The 13,624-nt window shown below is 51.5% G+C and overlaps 2 protein-coding genes across 5 annotated transcripts in view; both read left to right on the top strand.

Annotated features, from left to right (window-relative positions):
* The first annotated feature begins 1,071 nt into the window (after positions 1–1,071).
* Dpm2 (dolichyl-phosphate mannosyltransferase subunit 2, regulatory) lies at positions 1,072–4,168 on the top strand. 2 transcript variants are annotated; one of them, XM_055600838.1, is made up of 4 exons: positions 1,072–1,125; positions 1,440–1,529; positions 2,830–2,932; positions 3,543–4,168. In XM_055600838.1, exons 1-4 carry the CDS (start codon positions 1,123–1,125, stop codon positions 3,599–3,601), a joined length of 255 nt encoding a protein of 84 aa, XP_055456813.1. In that variant the 5' UTR covers positions 1,072–1,122; the 3' UTR covers positions 3,602–4,168. The 2 variants fall into 2 exon arrangements, with proteins under 2 accessions (XP_055456813.1, XP_055456812.1); XM_055600837.1 differs by having other exon boundaries at positions 1,116–1,149.
* Positions 4,169–6,171: 2,003 nt separating this feature from the next.
* Positions 6,172–13,624, top strand: part of Pip5kl1 (phosphatidylinositol-4-phosphate 5-kinase like 1) — an 8,839-nt gene continuing 1,386 nt past the window's right edge. The window contains exons 1-9 of one of the 3 annotated variants that reach the window (XM_055600444.1): positions 6,172–7,112; positions 7,883–8,137; positions 9,206–9,259; positions 9,430–9,584; positions 9,820–9,944; positions 10,156–10,190; positions 10,281–10,336; positions 11,146–11,258; positions 11,384–11,537. In XM_055600444.1, coding sequence (XP_055456419.1) covers positions 6,639–7,112; positions 7,883–8,137; positions 9,206–9,259; positions 9,430–9,584; positions 9,820–9,944; positions 10,156–10,190; positions 10,281–10,336; positions 11,146–11,258; positions 11,384–11,537 — 1,421 coding nt within the window. In that variant the 5' untranslated portion in view covers positions 6,172–6,638. Of the gene's footprint in view, positions 7,149–7,882; positions 8,138–9,205; positions 9,260–9,429; positions 9,585–9,819; positions 9,945–10,155; positions 10,191–10,280; positions 10,337–11,145; positions 11,259–11,383; positions 11,538–13,624 lie in introns of all 3 variants that reach the window. The other 2 variants (XM_055600445.1, XM_055600443.1) reach the window with 2 other exon arrangements.

The following is a 13,624-nucleotide window of genomic DNA, read 5'->3' as shown; positions in this document are numbered from 1 at the left end:
TATTTTTTTTTTTTTAAATTACATTTTCAGTTCTGTTTGTGAGGAATGGGCACTTGGCAAAGGTCAGAGAACTTTATCTGCTAATCCATTTCACTGGCCTGCACATCTTTTTGTTTGAGATAGTGTCTCATTCTGGTTGGGGGAAGGAATTTTTATTATTATTATTATGTTATTTTTATAGTTACAAGGTTTCTTTTAAACCCTGTGGTTTAAGACCTGATCCTCATGCCTCCAGAGTGTTGACAGACGTGCTCCACCATGCCCAGCACAAATTAGGGAATCTTAACACTGGTTGTTCCAGTCGAAGCTCCTGCCGCTCTCTCTGGGCTTGGGGTACTAGTCACCGAAGAAACTGGTTAGCAACTACAGGCAGCAGCAACCTAGGTTGCTCCAGAAATATCATCTGGAGACCGGATTGGCAGCAGTCAGCCCCATATCCACATGCTGTGTGAGTATAGTGTTTCAGGTGTTCAGAAACTCAGAGGAAAAGCATCGAAGATAATTTAGCCCAACTCCCTTGGTGCTAAGGGGAAAGGGGCAGATACACAGGGCCGTTCTGACTGCCTGTGCTAGTCGGGACCTAGAAGTGGGCAGTGGAGGTAGGCCTAGAAGGCCACCTTTAGGAAGCCAGTCAACTTTCTGCCAGTGGAAATTGTCTTCTCTCCCGCCTTGCCTGACCCCACCGCTCCCAGGCTAGTGGTGATCATTCTACACTGCCTCTTCCACCAACAATTTCAGGGCCAGGAAATAGAGCCTGCTTCCCACTGACTCAGATTAAGATCTGTCCCTCTCTGGGCCTCAGTTCCCACGTGACAAAAAGGACCTTCCAACTGGGGTTCATTTCACTCTGGCTTGAGACTGCTGGTTAAAGGAGGATTATTGACTGGGGAGGGTCTGACGGGGTTGTAGCCACAAAGACCAGGAAATCTTGAGTTCCCAGCCCCACAGTTCCCTTCAGAAACTACATTTCCCGACATGCAAAGGAGGGCGGGGAAACGTGCTGGCACGTCCGGTCTAGGTCGATCAAGGGACTACAACTCCCCGAGTTCCAAGGGACTTACAGGCCGGAAAAGCCTGAATCAGAAACCGGATGTGTCTTGTTGCTCCGGCGAAACACGGGAAATGGTGAGCCTGTTCTGCGGTACCACGGTGATTTGGGGGTACCATGGGTCTGGCCCAGAGTCGGAGACTCCCTGGGAGATGGGGTTGGGCTCTCCGAACTCGTGTTGTTCTCCTGACCGCTTGCGGCCGGTACACGAGGCCTGACACAGCTTTCTAAGCCGGAGAGCCACTTCTAGTCAGCCAGCACTACCTCCTACCCTCGTGTGCGGCTGTTTGAATGAAGGAGAAGCTCAGAGTGTAAACCCGCTGCGCCGAGCCTCCATTAGTGCACTTCCAGGTTCAGTCATCTCGCCAGCTGAGTCTCCCTTTTTCTCTAGGCCACCGGCACAGACCAAGCGGTGGGATTTGGCCTCGTCGCCGTTAGCCTGATCATCTTCACCTACTACACCACTTGGGTGATTCTTTTGGTATGTGCGCCCAACCCCCACCCTACCTTGCTCACCTTCATCCTGTTCTGGATCTCCAAGCCAATTCCTAACCGACTTAAGCAGCGTCTGCGTGCCAGGCACTGAGCTAGGTGCTTGACCAGCCCTAATTTCACGAAATCTCCACTCTGATTGCTGACGGTGTCTGTATTTTATAGACGAGGAGCCTGAGACCCACGGAGAAGGATATGGCTCAACCTCTTTTATTATTTTTTTTAATTTATACAATTTATTATTATTATTTTTTTTAATATTGGTCACAGTTTGTTAACTTTGTATCCCAGTTGTATCCTGCTGCCTCTTTTCCTCCCAATCCCACCCTCATCTCCTCCCTGCCCCTTTCCAAGTCCACTGATTGGGGAGGACCTCCTCCCCTTTCATCTGATCCTGGTTTATCAGGTATCTTCAGGACTGGCTGCAAAGTCCTCCTATGTGGCCTAGCAGGGCTGCTCCTCCCTGGGGTGCCTGCCTGGCTCAACCTCTTAAGTGCTACACTGTAAGGCTCTGTTTTAGGTTTGTCCTCCTGTCCAGCTGGTTCCTAGGTGTAGCAATGGCCAGTGGATTTTATTAACACCTTAAGGCTTTCTCCCTTTTTTTCAGTGTGGGAAAATGTGTTAGTTATTGCTTAAAAGTGCTTTGTGCTTGGAAAGGGGAATCTTGCAGTACTTTATCCTTTAGAGAGAAAAGTTAGGTAGGCTGAAGAAGACTGTCTGCTTCTCCAGAGGACTGGAGGTCAAGTCCCAGCACTCACATGGACAGCTACAACCATCTGTAACTCCAGCTCCAGGAGATCCAGCAAAAGTGTCTGGCACACCAATGCTGCTTAAGTTGTGTTAGGAAGTGCTGGGAGATCCAGGGCTTGGATGAAGGTATACCTGCACTTGTGTGCACTTACACATAATCGAAACATAAAATAAAATTTTAAGAAAAACCTAGAGTTCCTGCGTTCAGAAGGCAGAGGAAGGTCGGTCTCTGTGAGGTCAGCCAGGGCTTTGTAGTGAGACCCTGCCCTAGAAAACAAAAACAATGGTTTCTAGCACTCAGAAGGCCAAGGCAGTAGTTCAGGCTACCTGAGATAATAGAGTGCGTCTCTCGTCAAAATACATGTCCACCCCAAGCAAAGCCCAGGTTGGGAACCCCTTAGGGATGCAATCAGGGCAGGTCCTCAATACCCAGTGCTGTCAGTGGGTTCAAGCCTCTTAAACAGAGGCAGTGGGATGGCTTCCCTTTTGGGCTGGGTCAGGTGAGCAGTACTTACCAGAGCTCTTGCCCTTGGTGCCAGCCATTCATTGACAGCCAGCATGTCATCCACAAGTACTTCCTGCCCCGCGCCTATGCTGTCCTCATCCCATTGGTTGCAGGCCTCCTGCTGCTCCTATTTGTGGGTAAGTCTTCCATTCTCCAAAGGTCTCCTGGTCTGGGCACGTTGTCTGGAAGGCTGGCCACCTTCACCCATGAGGATGCTTCCACACTGGCACTTGCTTATAAGCTCCTTGTCCCCAACTCTCCCTTGGGTTTTCCTGTTCCTCCTTAAAGGCCATAGTCAGAAACCCCTCTGGTGTTCTCGGCGCTTCAGATTTTGGGAGCTTAAGGACGTGTCTCCCTTTTCCTGTCCAGCTTCATCTTCACCATTCACGCCTCAGTCACCCACCCCTTTCTCACCCTGGCCTCTCTAACTGCTTCTTTGGCTGGGGACTGTGTCTTCATCGTTACAGTATTCCAAGTTCTAGTAAAGTCGCTTAGGAGAGTGATTCATGGCTGGATGATGGCACAGTGGTATCAGCAGGCAGGAGGGCAGAAAGACATCAGAGCATCTTGCATCATTCACTCGGTGATGGTTGGCTGACCATCAGTAGTGTGTGGCTTCATGAAGTCTGGGAAGATGTGCCCCCAGGGTGGTTGGTTGGGAGCCTGACCTTGCACGTGGGTCATTTTACCCAGGCCACCTAGCCTTTACCCGGATCCCCCCAATCCTTTCTGCTCTGTGTATTCCAGGATTGTTTATCACATACGTGATGCTGAAGAGCCAGAGGGTGACCAAGAAGGTTCAGTGAAGGTCCAGCACAGATGAGGCTGCCAGAGCCTTTTCCGTATCTCCTCCAGGGAAGGGACCAAAGGTCACAGCCTGCAGGACAGTCACCTGGCTGCACTGTGGCCTTCTCTGGAATGTGGGGTTGCTTACGACTCAGCTCTGACAAAGCGGGCCCTCTCTCTCTTGTTCATCCTTTCCAAGCCGAGAGGAAGGTGGATTGGGAAGCCTCGCTCACTCCCTTCTGGGCTCAGGGGCTAAACATTGCTGGCTTCTGTCCACCTCAGAGTCAAAGCTCCCTGCCTCTCCCACAGAGTCTTTCTCTCTTTCCTCAGTTTTCCTCCTGTCATGTGCTGAAAGACTTAGGTTCCACCGCTGTGTGCAGCCTCCCCGCCTCTCTATACAAATCCTGTCCCTTTGCAAGGCAGCTCTTCCGAGTCTGACACTGCCCGGGCTCCATGAGGGCTTCTGGACCTAGAAAGCCCTAGGGAAAGACTGACAAACCCGAGAAACACAGGGACACATCCAGGCAGCCACACCAAAGCCCAGCTGGCCTGTTGGGGAAAACTTACAAATAAATGTTGATCATGCTGGTGTTTGTCTCTCTGCCATCTTTGCTTTGGGGAGACTGGCTGGAGGAGGCTCAGAGATTGCCTGTTTGTGCAGAGAGGGGACCTCAGGTTGTACTTCTGCACCATCCCTATGTTAGACACAGGGTAAAGCAGGAACCGGCACAGATGTGGTTCTGACTGGGAAAAAGTCACAGCTGGGGAGTCAGGAACCTAGCATACCCCTTAAGGTCTTGTGTAGCCCAGACTGACATTAAACTGTGTAGCTGGGGATGACCTTGAACTTTTGATCTTCTTGACTCCATTTCCCTGGGACTGGGACTCCAAGGTTGGGATAGCATATGTGGTTGAACCCAGGGATTCATGCTTGCTAAGCAAGCACTCTTGCTCCTAAGACATCCCTTAGTGTTTAAGGGCCCCCTGGGACCCCTGGGGCACTTCTCGAGAAGCTTAAGCCCCTGTCCCTCACCCTGGCTCTCTTGCCCCAGTGCTCATCCACATAATCCCAAATTGTATCCGTTCTCACTCCTCATACCCTATCCAGCCCCTTTTTTGGACAAAAAGCCATCTCTTTTCCTAAAAATGTAAGGGCCTCCTCACTGCGCTTTCCCTACCACTCTGGGTTCCTTCATTCTGATGGCGTCTCAGAAATACATATAGGGAGCTAGAGAGATGGCTCCACAGTTAAGAACACTGGCTGCCCTTCTAGAGGTCCTGAGTTCAATTCCCAGCAACCATATGGTGGCTTACAACCATCTATACCCTCTACTGCCCTCTTCTGGTGTGCAGGTGCACATGAAGATAGATCATTAATGTGCACAAAATAAATAAATAAATATCTAAAAGAAAATAGGTATCGGGTTGGCCATGGTGGCACATATCTTGAATTCCAGCATTCAGCAGGCAGGGGTATTTCTGTGAGTTCAAAGCCACCCTGGTCTACAGTGGGCATTCCAGGACAGACAGGGCTACACAGAGTGTCAAAACCAACCACCCTTCCCGTCCCCCGCCCCCCACCAAAAAAAGGAAAAAGAGAACATACATACAAGGCTGGAGAGATGTCTCGTCAGCTATCCCAGAGGGCCAGCGTTCAGAGTTCACGGTGACCAGCACCTGTGACCCCAGCACCACAGAACCCAACACTCTATTCTAGACAACACTGCACCCCCACACATATGCACCCAGACACACATATACAGAATTTTAAAGATAGACAGTTTTTAAAGCCAGCATATCTAAGCAGCTTTCTCATCTTCACTTCGAGTGTCCCTCCTGTCCCAAGCCCCTGCACGCCAGGCACTATCTCTAATTACTACAGCCACTGTGGTCTCTTACTTGAAGGAGTTCTGCGCCTCTACTCACATCATTCCAATCTCTCCTTAAGCACCAGTCTGTGCTAGGACAAGCACATGGCACTGAGTCAGGAAATGAGGTCCATGTAGTTCCTGCCCTGGTGGCACTCCCATTTCAGGAGGCTTGATGTAATAAACCAATCCATGAGCAAGACAATCTCTGCTCATGTCAAGGGTGATGAGAATAAAGGTCATGTGATCCAGACTCGGGGGGAAATGCATAGAGCCCTGCAAGGTGGCAAGAAGGATCAAGGCAAGTAAAAGTCCAGACAGTACTGATCGCAGGGAGCCCAGGAAGGGGTAAACCTAGAGTTGAAAGCTTGTAGCTGGGGCTGAGGGTAGGAGGGTGTTTGGAGTCAAGTCTGGAGTGGGCAGAGGGCCTGAGCCAGGGTGAGGAGTTTGAATGCTGTTCCACTGCCAAGGGAAGTTGTGAGAGTTTTGGTTTCCTTAAAAACCCACTTATGTTATGTGAATATGTTTTTGTTTTGATCCCAGGTGTGGGATAAGAGGCTACTTCACAGCAGGTGATTATGATTTGCCTTGTTTACTAGCAGGGGCGTGGCCTTTGCCACCTGCTAATAGTTTATATTTGAAATTCTGTGGACTCTTGAGAGGATATAAATGCCAGAGCCCCAGAGGGGAGGAGGGGGGCCACTCTGAAGAAGGCTGTGCTCCTGGTTGACAAGAAGTTGGAATACCCTGACTACGAAGATTGGACTTGTCCCAAGGAACCCAACGACCCTAATCAACAGGATGTGGTCTAAAGAGGTCTACGTCCGCTTTCCCCTCTAACCTCTCTCTCCTACCTAGGGTTGGGGGGTTGGAAGGGGTTGGGGTGGAGAAGGATGGTAGATACAAGAACCCAAATAAGATACCCATACACACAATAGCGCCTACAGGAAGTCTCTGGAAACTTAAAATACAAGGGTGACATCACCGATTTATGCTTTTAGAAGACCACACTAGAAGCTGTGTATCTCTAGCTAGCTCACCACGAAATCTCCGGTGTCTGGCAGCTCCGCTGTGGGCCTCAGGGGGCGCATAAGTCGCACGGAAGGATGCTCTGACTAGCGATCTGGAGAGGGTCACTTCTTTTTCTGCTTTTAGTTTCTTCACCTAAGAGACAGTCAATGCGGATTTCATGCCTGGAAAGACCCGAGAAACACAACTTAAGCAACCTTCCTCCACACCCAGTAATTCGCGTCCACGGTTGAGAAAGAAAGCGAGACGAGAAGCCTCCCTCCGGCAACCCAGCCAAGGCTCGGCGGCCCTGCCCAGTCAGAGTTCGGAGGATGCCTTAGACTCAGAGGTTGTCCCAGCACGCAGACGACAGCGCCCCACTGGCAGAGCGAAAGCAACCGTGACAGGGTCTTTTCTCCAGCAACCCAGCCCACTTGTAGGCCCGGCGACTCCGCCTAGCCAGGAGGACCAGGATCCAGAGGATGCTGCATCCTCGGAGGCGCGATGGGGCGCGTACTGGACATCCTCACTAGGAGTCTGTCGCAATGAGGAGGCGGGGCCTGACTCCTGCATCGGGACCTCGGGGACACCACCAATGCCAGAGAAGCTGCAGCTGGGGGCGATGGCGGCCACGCCAAGCCTTGGACGCCGGGAGGTAGGGAAGGACCGGAGACGGGGAAGAGAGGGAAGGGTAAGTGAGCAAGTCCCGCCTTGCTCCTGGCCAGAGGCGCGGACACGCCCCCATTTCAGCTAGAGAAGGACTCTGATCTGGGAAAACCAGGACCCGCTGTACATGGTATGAAGTGGGGTAGGGATCTGGTGGGCGTACTGCACCCCCCCCCGCGATCCCGAGGTTTTCCTCAGTTTCCTCATCAGGAAAATTGGGGTGATAGGATGAGCTCTCTCATAAGGATGTTAAGAGCTCAAGCTCTCAGCTTTTCACACACCATGGATCTCCACTAGGAATGGGTGTGACTTCAGCACAGAGGAACACAGCACAGTGGAGGAAACAGATAAGTCACTGAATCTCCCAGCATCCTAGTCTGCTAGCAAGCCTTCCTGTGAAGGCAGCTCAGACACAACAGTAGCAGTTAACATGTGACAGACCTTTCGTGTTGCAGAGGAGAAAGTAAGGCCGGCACTGACCTAAGGGCATGCAGCTCTCAGACTCGACTGGACTTGACTACAGGAGGCATGCTCCATCTCCACCCTATTTGCATACCATGGGCCACATGCTATGCTGTGTGGCCCCTCAACAACTGGGGAGATGGATAGAGCATCATCCCCATGTTTTATGGCTGAAGAAAGTGAAACAGAGAAAGATAAGGGAAACATTTCTAATTAGTGGAAGTAAGATTTGAACCTGTGCATTTCCTTCTGAGACAATACCACATGCCCTTTGTTTCCTGTGCCTCTTCCCATCAGACCCTGTCCTTCTCCCCGGAGATTGCAAGCATGACAGTTTCTTCAGGGAACCGAGGTGGCTTCTTCTGGCGCCTCCGAGACAAGCAGAAACGAGTTGGCCTGTTTGAGATCAGTCCGGGACATGAACTGCACAGAATAACTCGTATGATGCAGGAAGGGCTGTGGGCCGCCACCCAGGTCTCCATGGATAACCCACCCACGGTGAATGGCCCATTCTGTCTCATGCACCTCAACCTCCAAGAGGGAGACCCAGCTGTGGGTATATCTCTCTAACATTTTGACACTGGGGATCGGAAAGCACTACCAAAAAGAGGGAGGCAGGGATTTGTGCCAGGAAGCAGAAATTCTGGGGTGGGAAGCTGGAAAGTCCGGGCGCTATGAGAGACTCCCTGCTTCAGCTGGCAGATGTGTGCTTCAGGTGGGCCTCCATCTCTCTAGGCCTCAGTGCCCCCATCTGTATCATGGGTGGAGGGGCCAATAACCCCTGGTTTCTGATGCCCCTAGGCCCTGCCAGCTTGAGTGGTTAAGAAGGGCTCCCCCACCCCCACACAGCCCAGCCCTGTCCATCCTCCCTGGAGCCTGTCAGGCTGGGGCCATGCTGGCTCAGCAGAAAGGGTCACCCAACTGCCAGCTCAGCAACCCAGCATGCCGTTGAGCCTGTATGTGTGTGTGTACGCGCACATATGAACAGTTCAGCTACAAGATCTGGAGGAATTCTCTAGAACACAGCCTGACCTCATTACCGACAGAAAATCTCCCATGGTTCGCTAGGACTGAGCCCAACGTGAAGATGCTGCTGGCTGCGGGGCTGGCTGTCCAGCCTCACCCACACACACTTCACTGCACTTCTGGCCTCCAGACGCTTGAACCCTCTTACGCTATCTCTGGCCACCAGTGCTGTTTTCCCTACCTCGAGGACTCTGTTTCTCCTCTCCACCCCCTTTCAGATTTCTGCTCAGGTCACCTTCTCCAGTCAGGCTCTCTCAGGCGACACCTGGGATCACTGGGCTTCAAGGCCATTTTCTTTTACTGGGATGCGATCTGGCTGTATACAGCCAGCATGAGTGTTTGAAAGCCTGCAACAGGCTTGAAGTCAGAACCTGGTCCTGAAGACCCAGATGTGGGCGATAGCACACACCCATCGGTTCTCCAGCTCGGGGTGAACCAGAAGCTCACAGCTTCCCAATTTAAGCTAACGAGACTTGTCAGGTTCTTGTTTGCTAAAGGAAAGGGTCAGGTCAGGTACTGGACTCACAGTCTCCTCTCCAGGTAGGCGATGGGGAACCCCGATTTTTCTCTGAAACTCTCTACCAACCCCTGCAGGGACCTCTCACCCAGAAGGATTACTCGGAAGTCATGACCCAGGTTCACGAAGAGGTAGGAAGCCCAGAAGGGGTTGAAGTCTTTGCCCTGGCTCCTTCCTCAGCTGTGAGTGGGAGTGATGGCCTGTTCCTGGAATCTTGCTGGGTCCTGACTGTCCCTAATCAGACACCTGGCCCCTGGCCCCATGTGGGTGGACTCCCTTGGGGCTGCTTTCTCCCCTACAGGGCTTCGAGCTGGGCACCCTGGCTGGCCCAGCTTTTGCACGTCTGAGGCAATCCCTAGGCCTGACTGAAAGCGACTATCAGGCTACTCTCGGCCCCAGTGGCCCCTACCTTCAATTCCTCAGCACCTCCAAGAGCAAGGCCATCTTCTTCCTGACGTGAGCTTGCAGCAGGGGTTGGGCAGGACTGGGGCTTGGTTCTGGACTGGAGGAACGGACCTGGGAAAGAAATAGCATCCATAAGCAGAGAGGATCAGGTCTGGTGAAGGTGGGGTAAAACAAGGGAGTGGGGAACAGACACATCCATCCTCATGCAAAAGTAGGGGCAAAATAGAGACTAGGTGGGAAATGCCCCAGCCAAGCCTGGACAGTGACCTCTGGTTCCTATCTGCAGCCATGACCAACGCTTCTTCCTGAAGACCCAGAGCCGCCAGGAAGTGCAGGTGCTGCTTGCCCACCTGCCCCGCTACATGCAGCACCTGAAGCGGTACCCACACTCACTGCTAGCACGGTTGCTGGGTATGCCATTGGGGCAGGACCTAAACCACAAAGTGCCTGGGGAGGCTGGTTTGGGGTTATCGGTGGGGATATCACTGAGGCAAGGTTTAAGGTCCCTGAGACACAGATTCAGGAGAAGGGAGGGGAGTCTGGGGCAGGACCTGGATTCACAGACCTGGAGCAGGGAACGTGGAGTTAGAGGCCTTCACCTGCTTGCCTTCTCCTCTTCCAGGAGTGCACAGTCTGCGGGTGGCTCGTGAGAAAAAGGTGGGTGTAGCGGAGGCGAGGTGGCTCAGCAGTGGGGGGCTCCTGGAGGGTGATATCCACGCTTCCCTCACTCCCCACCCCTGTCCCCAGAAGTACTTCATCATCATGAATAACGTCTTCTACCCTGCCGGCCGCAACTCTGAGAGGTGAGTCCATCCGGAGCAGATACAGGATCCTGACTCCACAGGAAAGGTGCAATCTGAGGCACAGACACTTACCTGCTGGACAGCCAAGCAGACCCAGGAAGAACCGAGCCTCCCAAGATCCAGTAGGCGGGGGACAGTTGTTTGCATTCTTTCACCTTTTGAAGGGCCAGTACTGGGAAGAGAGCACATTGCTTTCATGGCTTTATACATGCTAGGCTCACCACTGAACTACATCTTCCTTTGGGTCGGTAGTCCAGATTAGTCTCCTACTTCCTGTCCTCTTGCATTACCTCCCCAGTGCTGGGATCATGGGCCACCACACTGTGTTAGCTACCCACATTTTATAGTTGAGAAAGTGAGGAAGACTAATAGAATCAGAACAGGTCAGGTGAGATGGTTCAGTCGGAAAAGGCAACTGCAACCAAGCTTGAGGATGGGAGTTCAATCCCCAGGACCCACATGGTGAGACAAGATAACCAATTCTTTCAAGTCATCTACAAGAAATAAACAAATGTACCTAGAATTGTAGAACATCACCAACCTGCTGGTGGGGCTCCTCTCCTGGCAGACAAGATGTTAGCCCCTGGGTTGGGCTTGTAGAGACCTGAGTTTGAATCCTTGTTCTGTGTCTTTGCTTACCCTGTGACACAGGCAAGTTAATGCTTGTGTCTCTGTTTCTCCATCTGTAATATGGGGGCACAGTCTTAAGGGCTCTGAGGTTGAAGGTGAATCCACAGTGATTTAGTTGATATAGGAACAATCACATCTGGGAAGCTTCCAGTGACTCTTGTGTGTGCCCCACCTCACAGGTATGACATCAAGGGCTGCAAGCTAAGCCGCTGGGTGGAGCCAGCCCCTGAGGGCAGCCCCATTCTCTTGGTGCTAAAGGACCTCAACTTTCAGGGAAAGACCATGAAATTAGGTGAGTCACAGGCAGTCACTGTCTATTCCTCCATCCAGGGTGAGGTTTGGAAGAGAGGGGTCCTATTTGCCTAAATTCTTAGCAGCCAAGGACTCAAATCCTGGTGGGGTCTGGTGTTCTTACAGGACCCCAGCGGAAATGGTTCCTCCACCAGATAGGCCTGGACATAGCCTTCCTGCGGGACCTGAACATTCTGGATTACAGTCTCCTGGTGGCCTTTCAGCTCCTCCATGAAGATGAGAAGGAACATTACAGAGGCGTCATTTTCCGCACATTTAGGTGAGCCTTGCCTCCGGGGGTGGGGTGGTGGTGGGGAATGGCAGCCATGGGTGTGGTAAGATAGGCAGTGAAGGGTAAGACTATCTTCCCTTTGATGGCTTGGCCCAGGGCTTCAAGGTTGGGAAGTACTGTCTGTCTGTCTGTCTGTCTGTGTCTGTGTCTGTGTGTGTATGTCTGTGTGTGTGTTTGTGTGTGTGTCAGTGCCTGTGTGTGTCTGTCTGTGCCTTTGTGTGTCTGTGTGTTACTGTGTGTGTCTCTCTGTGTTTGTGTCTGTGTATATGTGTGTGGGTCTGTCTGTGTGTATCTGCAAGCATGGCTGCTAGAGGCAAGGGACCCAGATGGACCATAGCAGAGGATAGAGCTGAAGAGTCTAAGAAGGCATTTAGTGATGGTTTGAATCGTCTGCCTCTTTTCCAGCAGGGCATATGGGGCCACCCAAGGTTTCTGAGCAGAAACAAAATTCATTTAGTTTTGTGCCCTCTGACCTCAGTCATTCTGTCTATAGACCCCTGAAGTCATCAGCACCACAGCATCACCGTGCACTCTGTGTAGAAGAAATGGTCACTCCTTCCATGTGACATGACCCTCATGGTACCATGGGCTGATTCTCACTTTACAGATGTAGCAATCAGGGCTCAGAGCAAGGGAGAGGAGTCAAAGGACTCCCAATAGCAGTTCTCCAAGGCTCACCCTTGAACAGAAAGGCCATTTGAGAGTTCAGGCCTGCGGCACCCAAGAGAAATAGGCAGGCAGATCTCTGAGTTCAGGGTCAGCCAGGACTACATAGTGAGACCCTGCTCAAACTACACCAACATAAAACCTAAGTCCATTGGTCTTGTGCATAGCCAGGGGAAATAAAAGATGAGGGTGCCCTCAGCTCTCTTGCAGCTTCTATTCCTGCCCCGTCTATGGAAGGAGGCCCTTGGGGTGGGGGGACTTGAGGAGGGCACAGACTGACGGCTCCCCACACAGTCACAGCCCAACCATGTCCAGATCAGATGAAGTGTCTGTCATGGGGCAGTCACGGCCCAGCTCCTACCCTCTGCTGATGAATAGAGCAAAGCTCTGCTGTCATACATCCAGTAAGTTCCAGTTTGCATAGGATGGTCCTCATGGTGAAGTATTTCCCAACAGGTTCTTCACCATTACCCCACAAGTCCAGTTTCCAGGTTAATCCTGCCCAGGCTCTTCTGCCAGCTTTTTGATTGGTACTGTGGTGGGGCTTGTCTCTCATTGGCTGACTTATTTTCTTCATGACACCCCCCCCCCCATGATAGGACTGAAGAAAGCCTATGGCAGCAGTTTTCAGCCTGTGGATAATGACCCACAACATGAGGAACTGTATTAAAGGGTCCCAGCATTAGGAATGTTGAGAACCGCTGCCCAGCTATCTTCCCCTGCTAGGATTTGGCAGTAGGGAACCTGCCCCTAGGAATGCATTTGAGGGAGATCACAGGTCTACACACTGGGGTGGTTAGACTCTGCTCTCAGTTCAGCCCTGCCATCCTAAGTCTTCTAGGGGCTGGACTACCCTACCCCAAACCTGGCTGAGGCCAAGTCTGCATGACCCAGATGCTCTGGATTGACCCCTCCCCAACAGAAATAGGATTCAGCCCAGGGTCCTACGTCCCATTCACAGGTACAGGCCACAGTGGCTGCTGAGTCTTTGAAATATAGAATTATTTTTTCCCTCTGATAGCCTCAATGACAAAGGTTAAAAAAAAAAAAAAAGAGTGCTGCACAGTAAGTTCAAGACCAATTTGAGCTACCTGTATTGAAACCCTGTCTCAAAAGCAAACAAAATCGAGGCACAGTGGCACACGCCTATAATCCCAGCACTCAGGAGGCAGAGGCAGGTGGATCTCTTGAGTTCAAGGCCAGCCTGGACTACAAAGTGAGTTCCAGGATAGCCAGGGATGTTACACAGAGGAACCCTCTCTCAAACTAAACCAAACCAACAACAACAAAAAAGCAAGCAAAAAATTAAAAAATAATGTTGAGTCAATGTGTTTGATTATTTTATATCATTAACCTAAAAGTTGATGACCTTTCCTGTTTGGTTTTTTTTTTTTTTTTTTTTTTTTTTT

Source organism: Psammomys obesus, unplaced genomic scaffold (genome assembly GCF_907164565.1).
Source record: "Psammomys obesus unplaced genomic scaffold, mPsaObe1.curated_primary_1811, whole genome shotgun sequence".
Classification (NCBI taxonomy): Eukaryota; Metazoa; Chordata; class Mammalia; order Rodentia; family Muridae; genus Psammomys; species Psammomys obesus.
The sequence above is the reverse complement of the archived record's forward strand: the minus strand, read 5'-3'. Positions and strand labels throughout refer to the sequence as shown.

Coding starts and splice junctions, on each gene's coding strand:
- Dpm2 (XM_055600837.1), top strand. CDS start 1,123: ATGGTGAGCCTGTTCTGCGGTACCACG. Junction 1,150..1,439: donor GCCTGTTCTGCGGTACCACG/GTGATTTGGGGG, acceptor CTTTTTCTCTAG/GCCACCGGCACAGACCAAGC. Junction 1,530..2,829: donor CCACTTGGGTGATTCTTTTG/GTATGTGCGCCC, acceptor CCTTGGTGCCAG/CCATTCATTGACAGCCAGCA.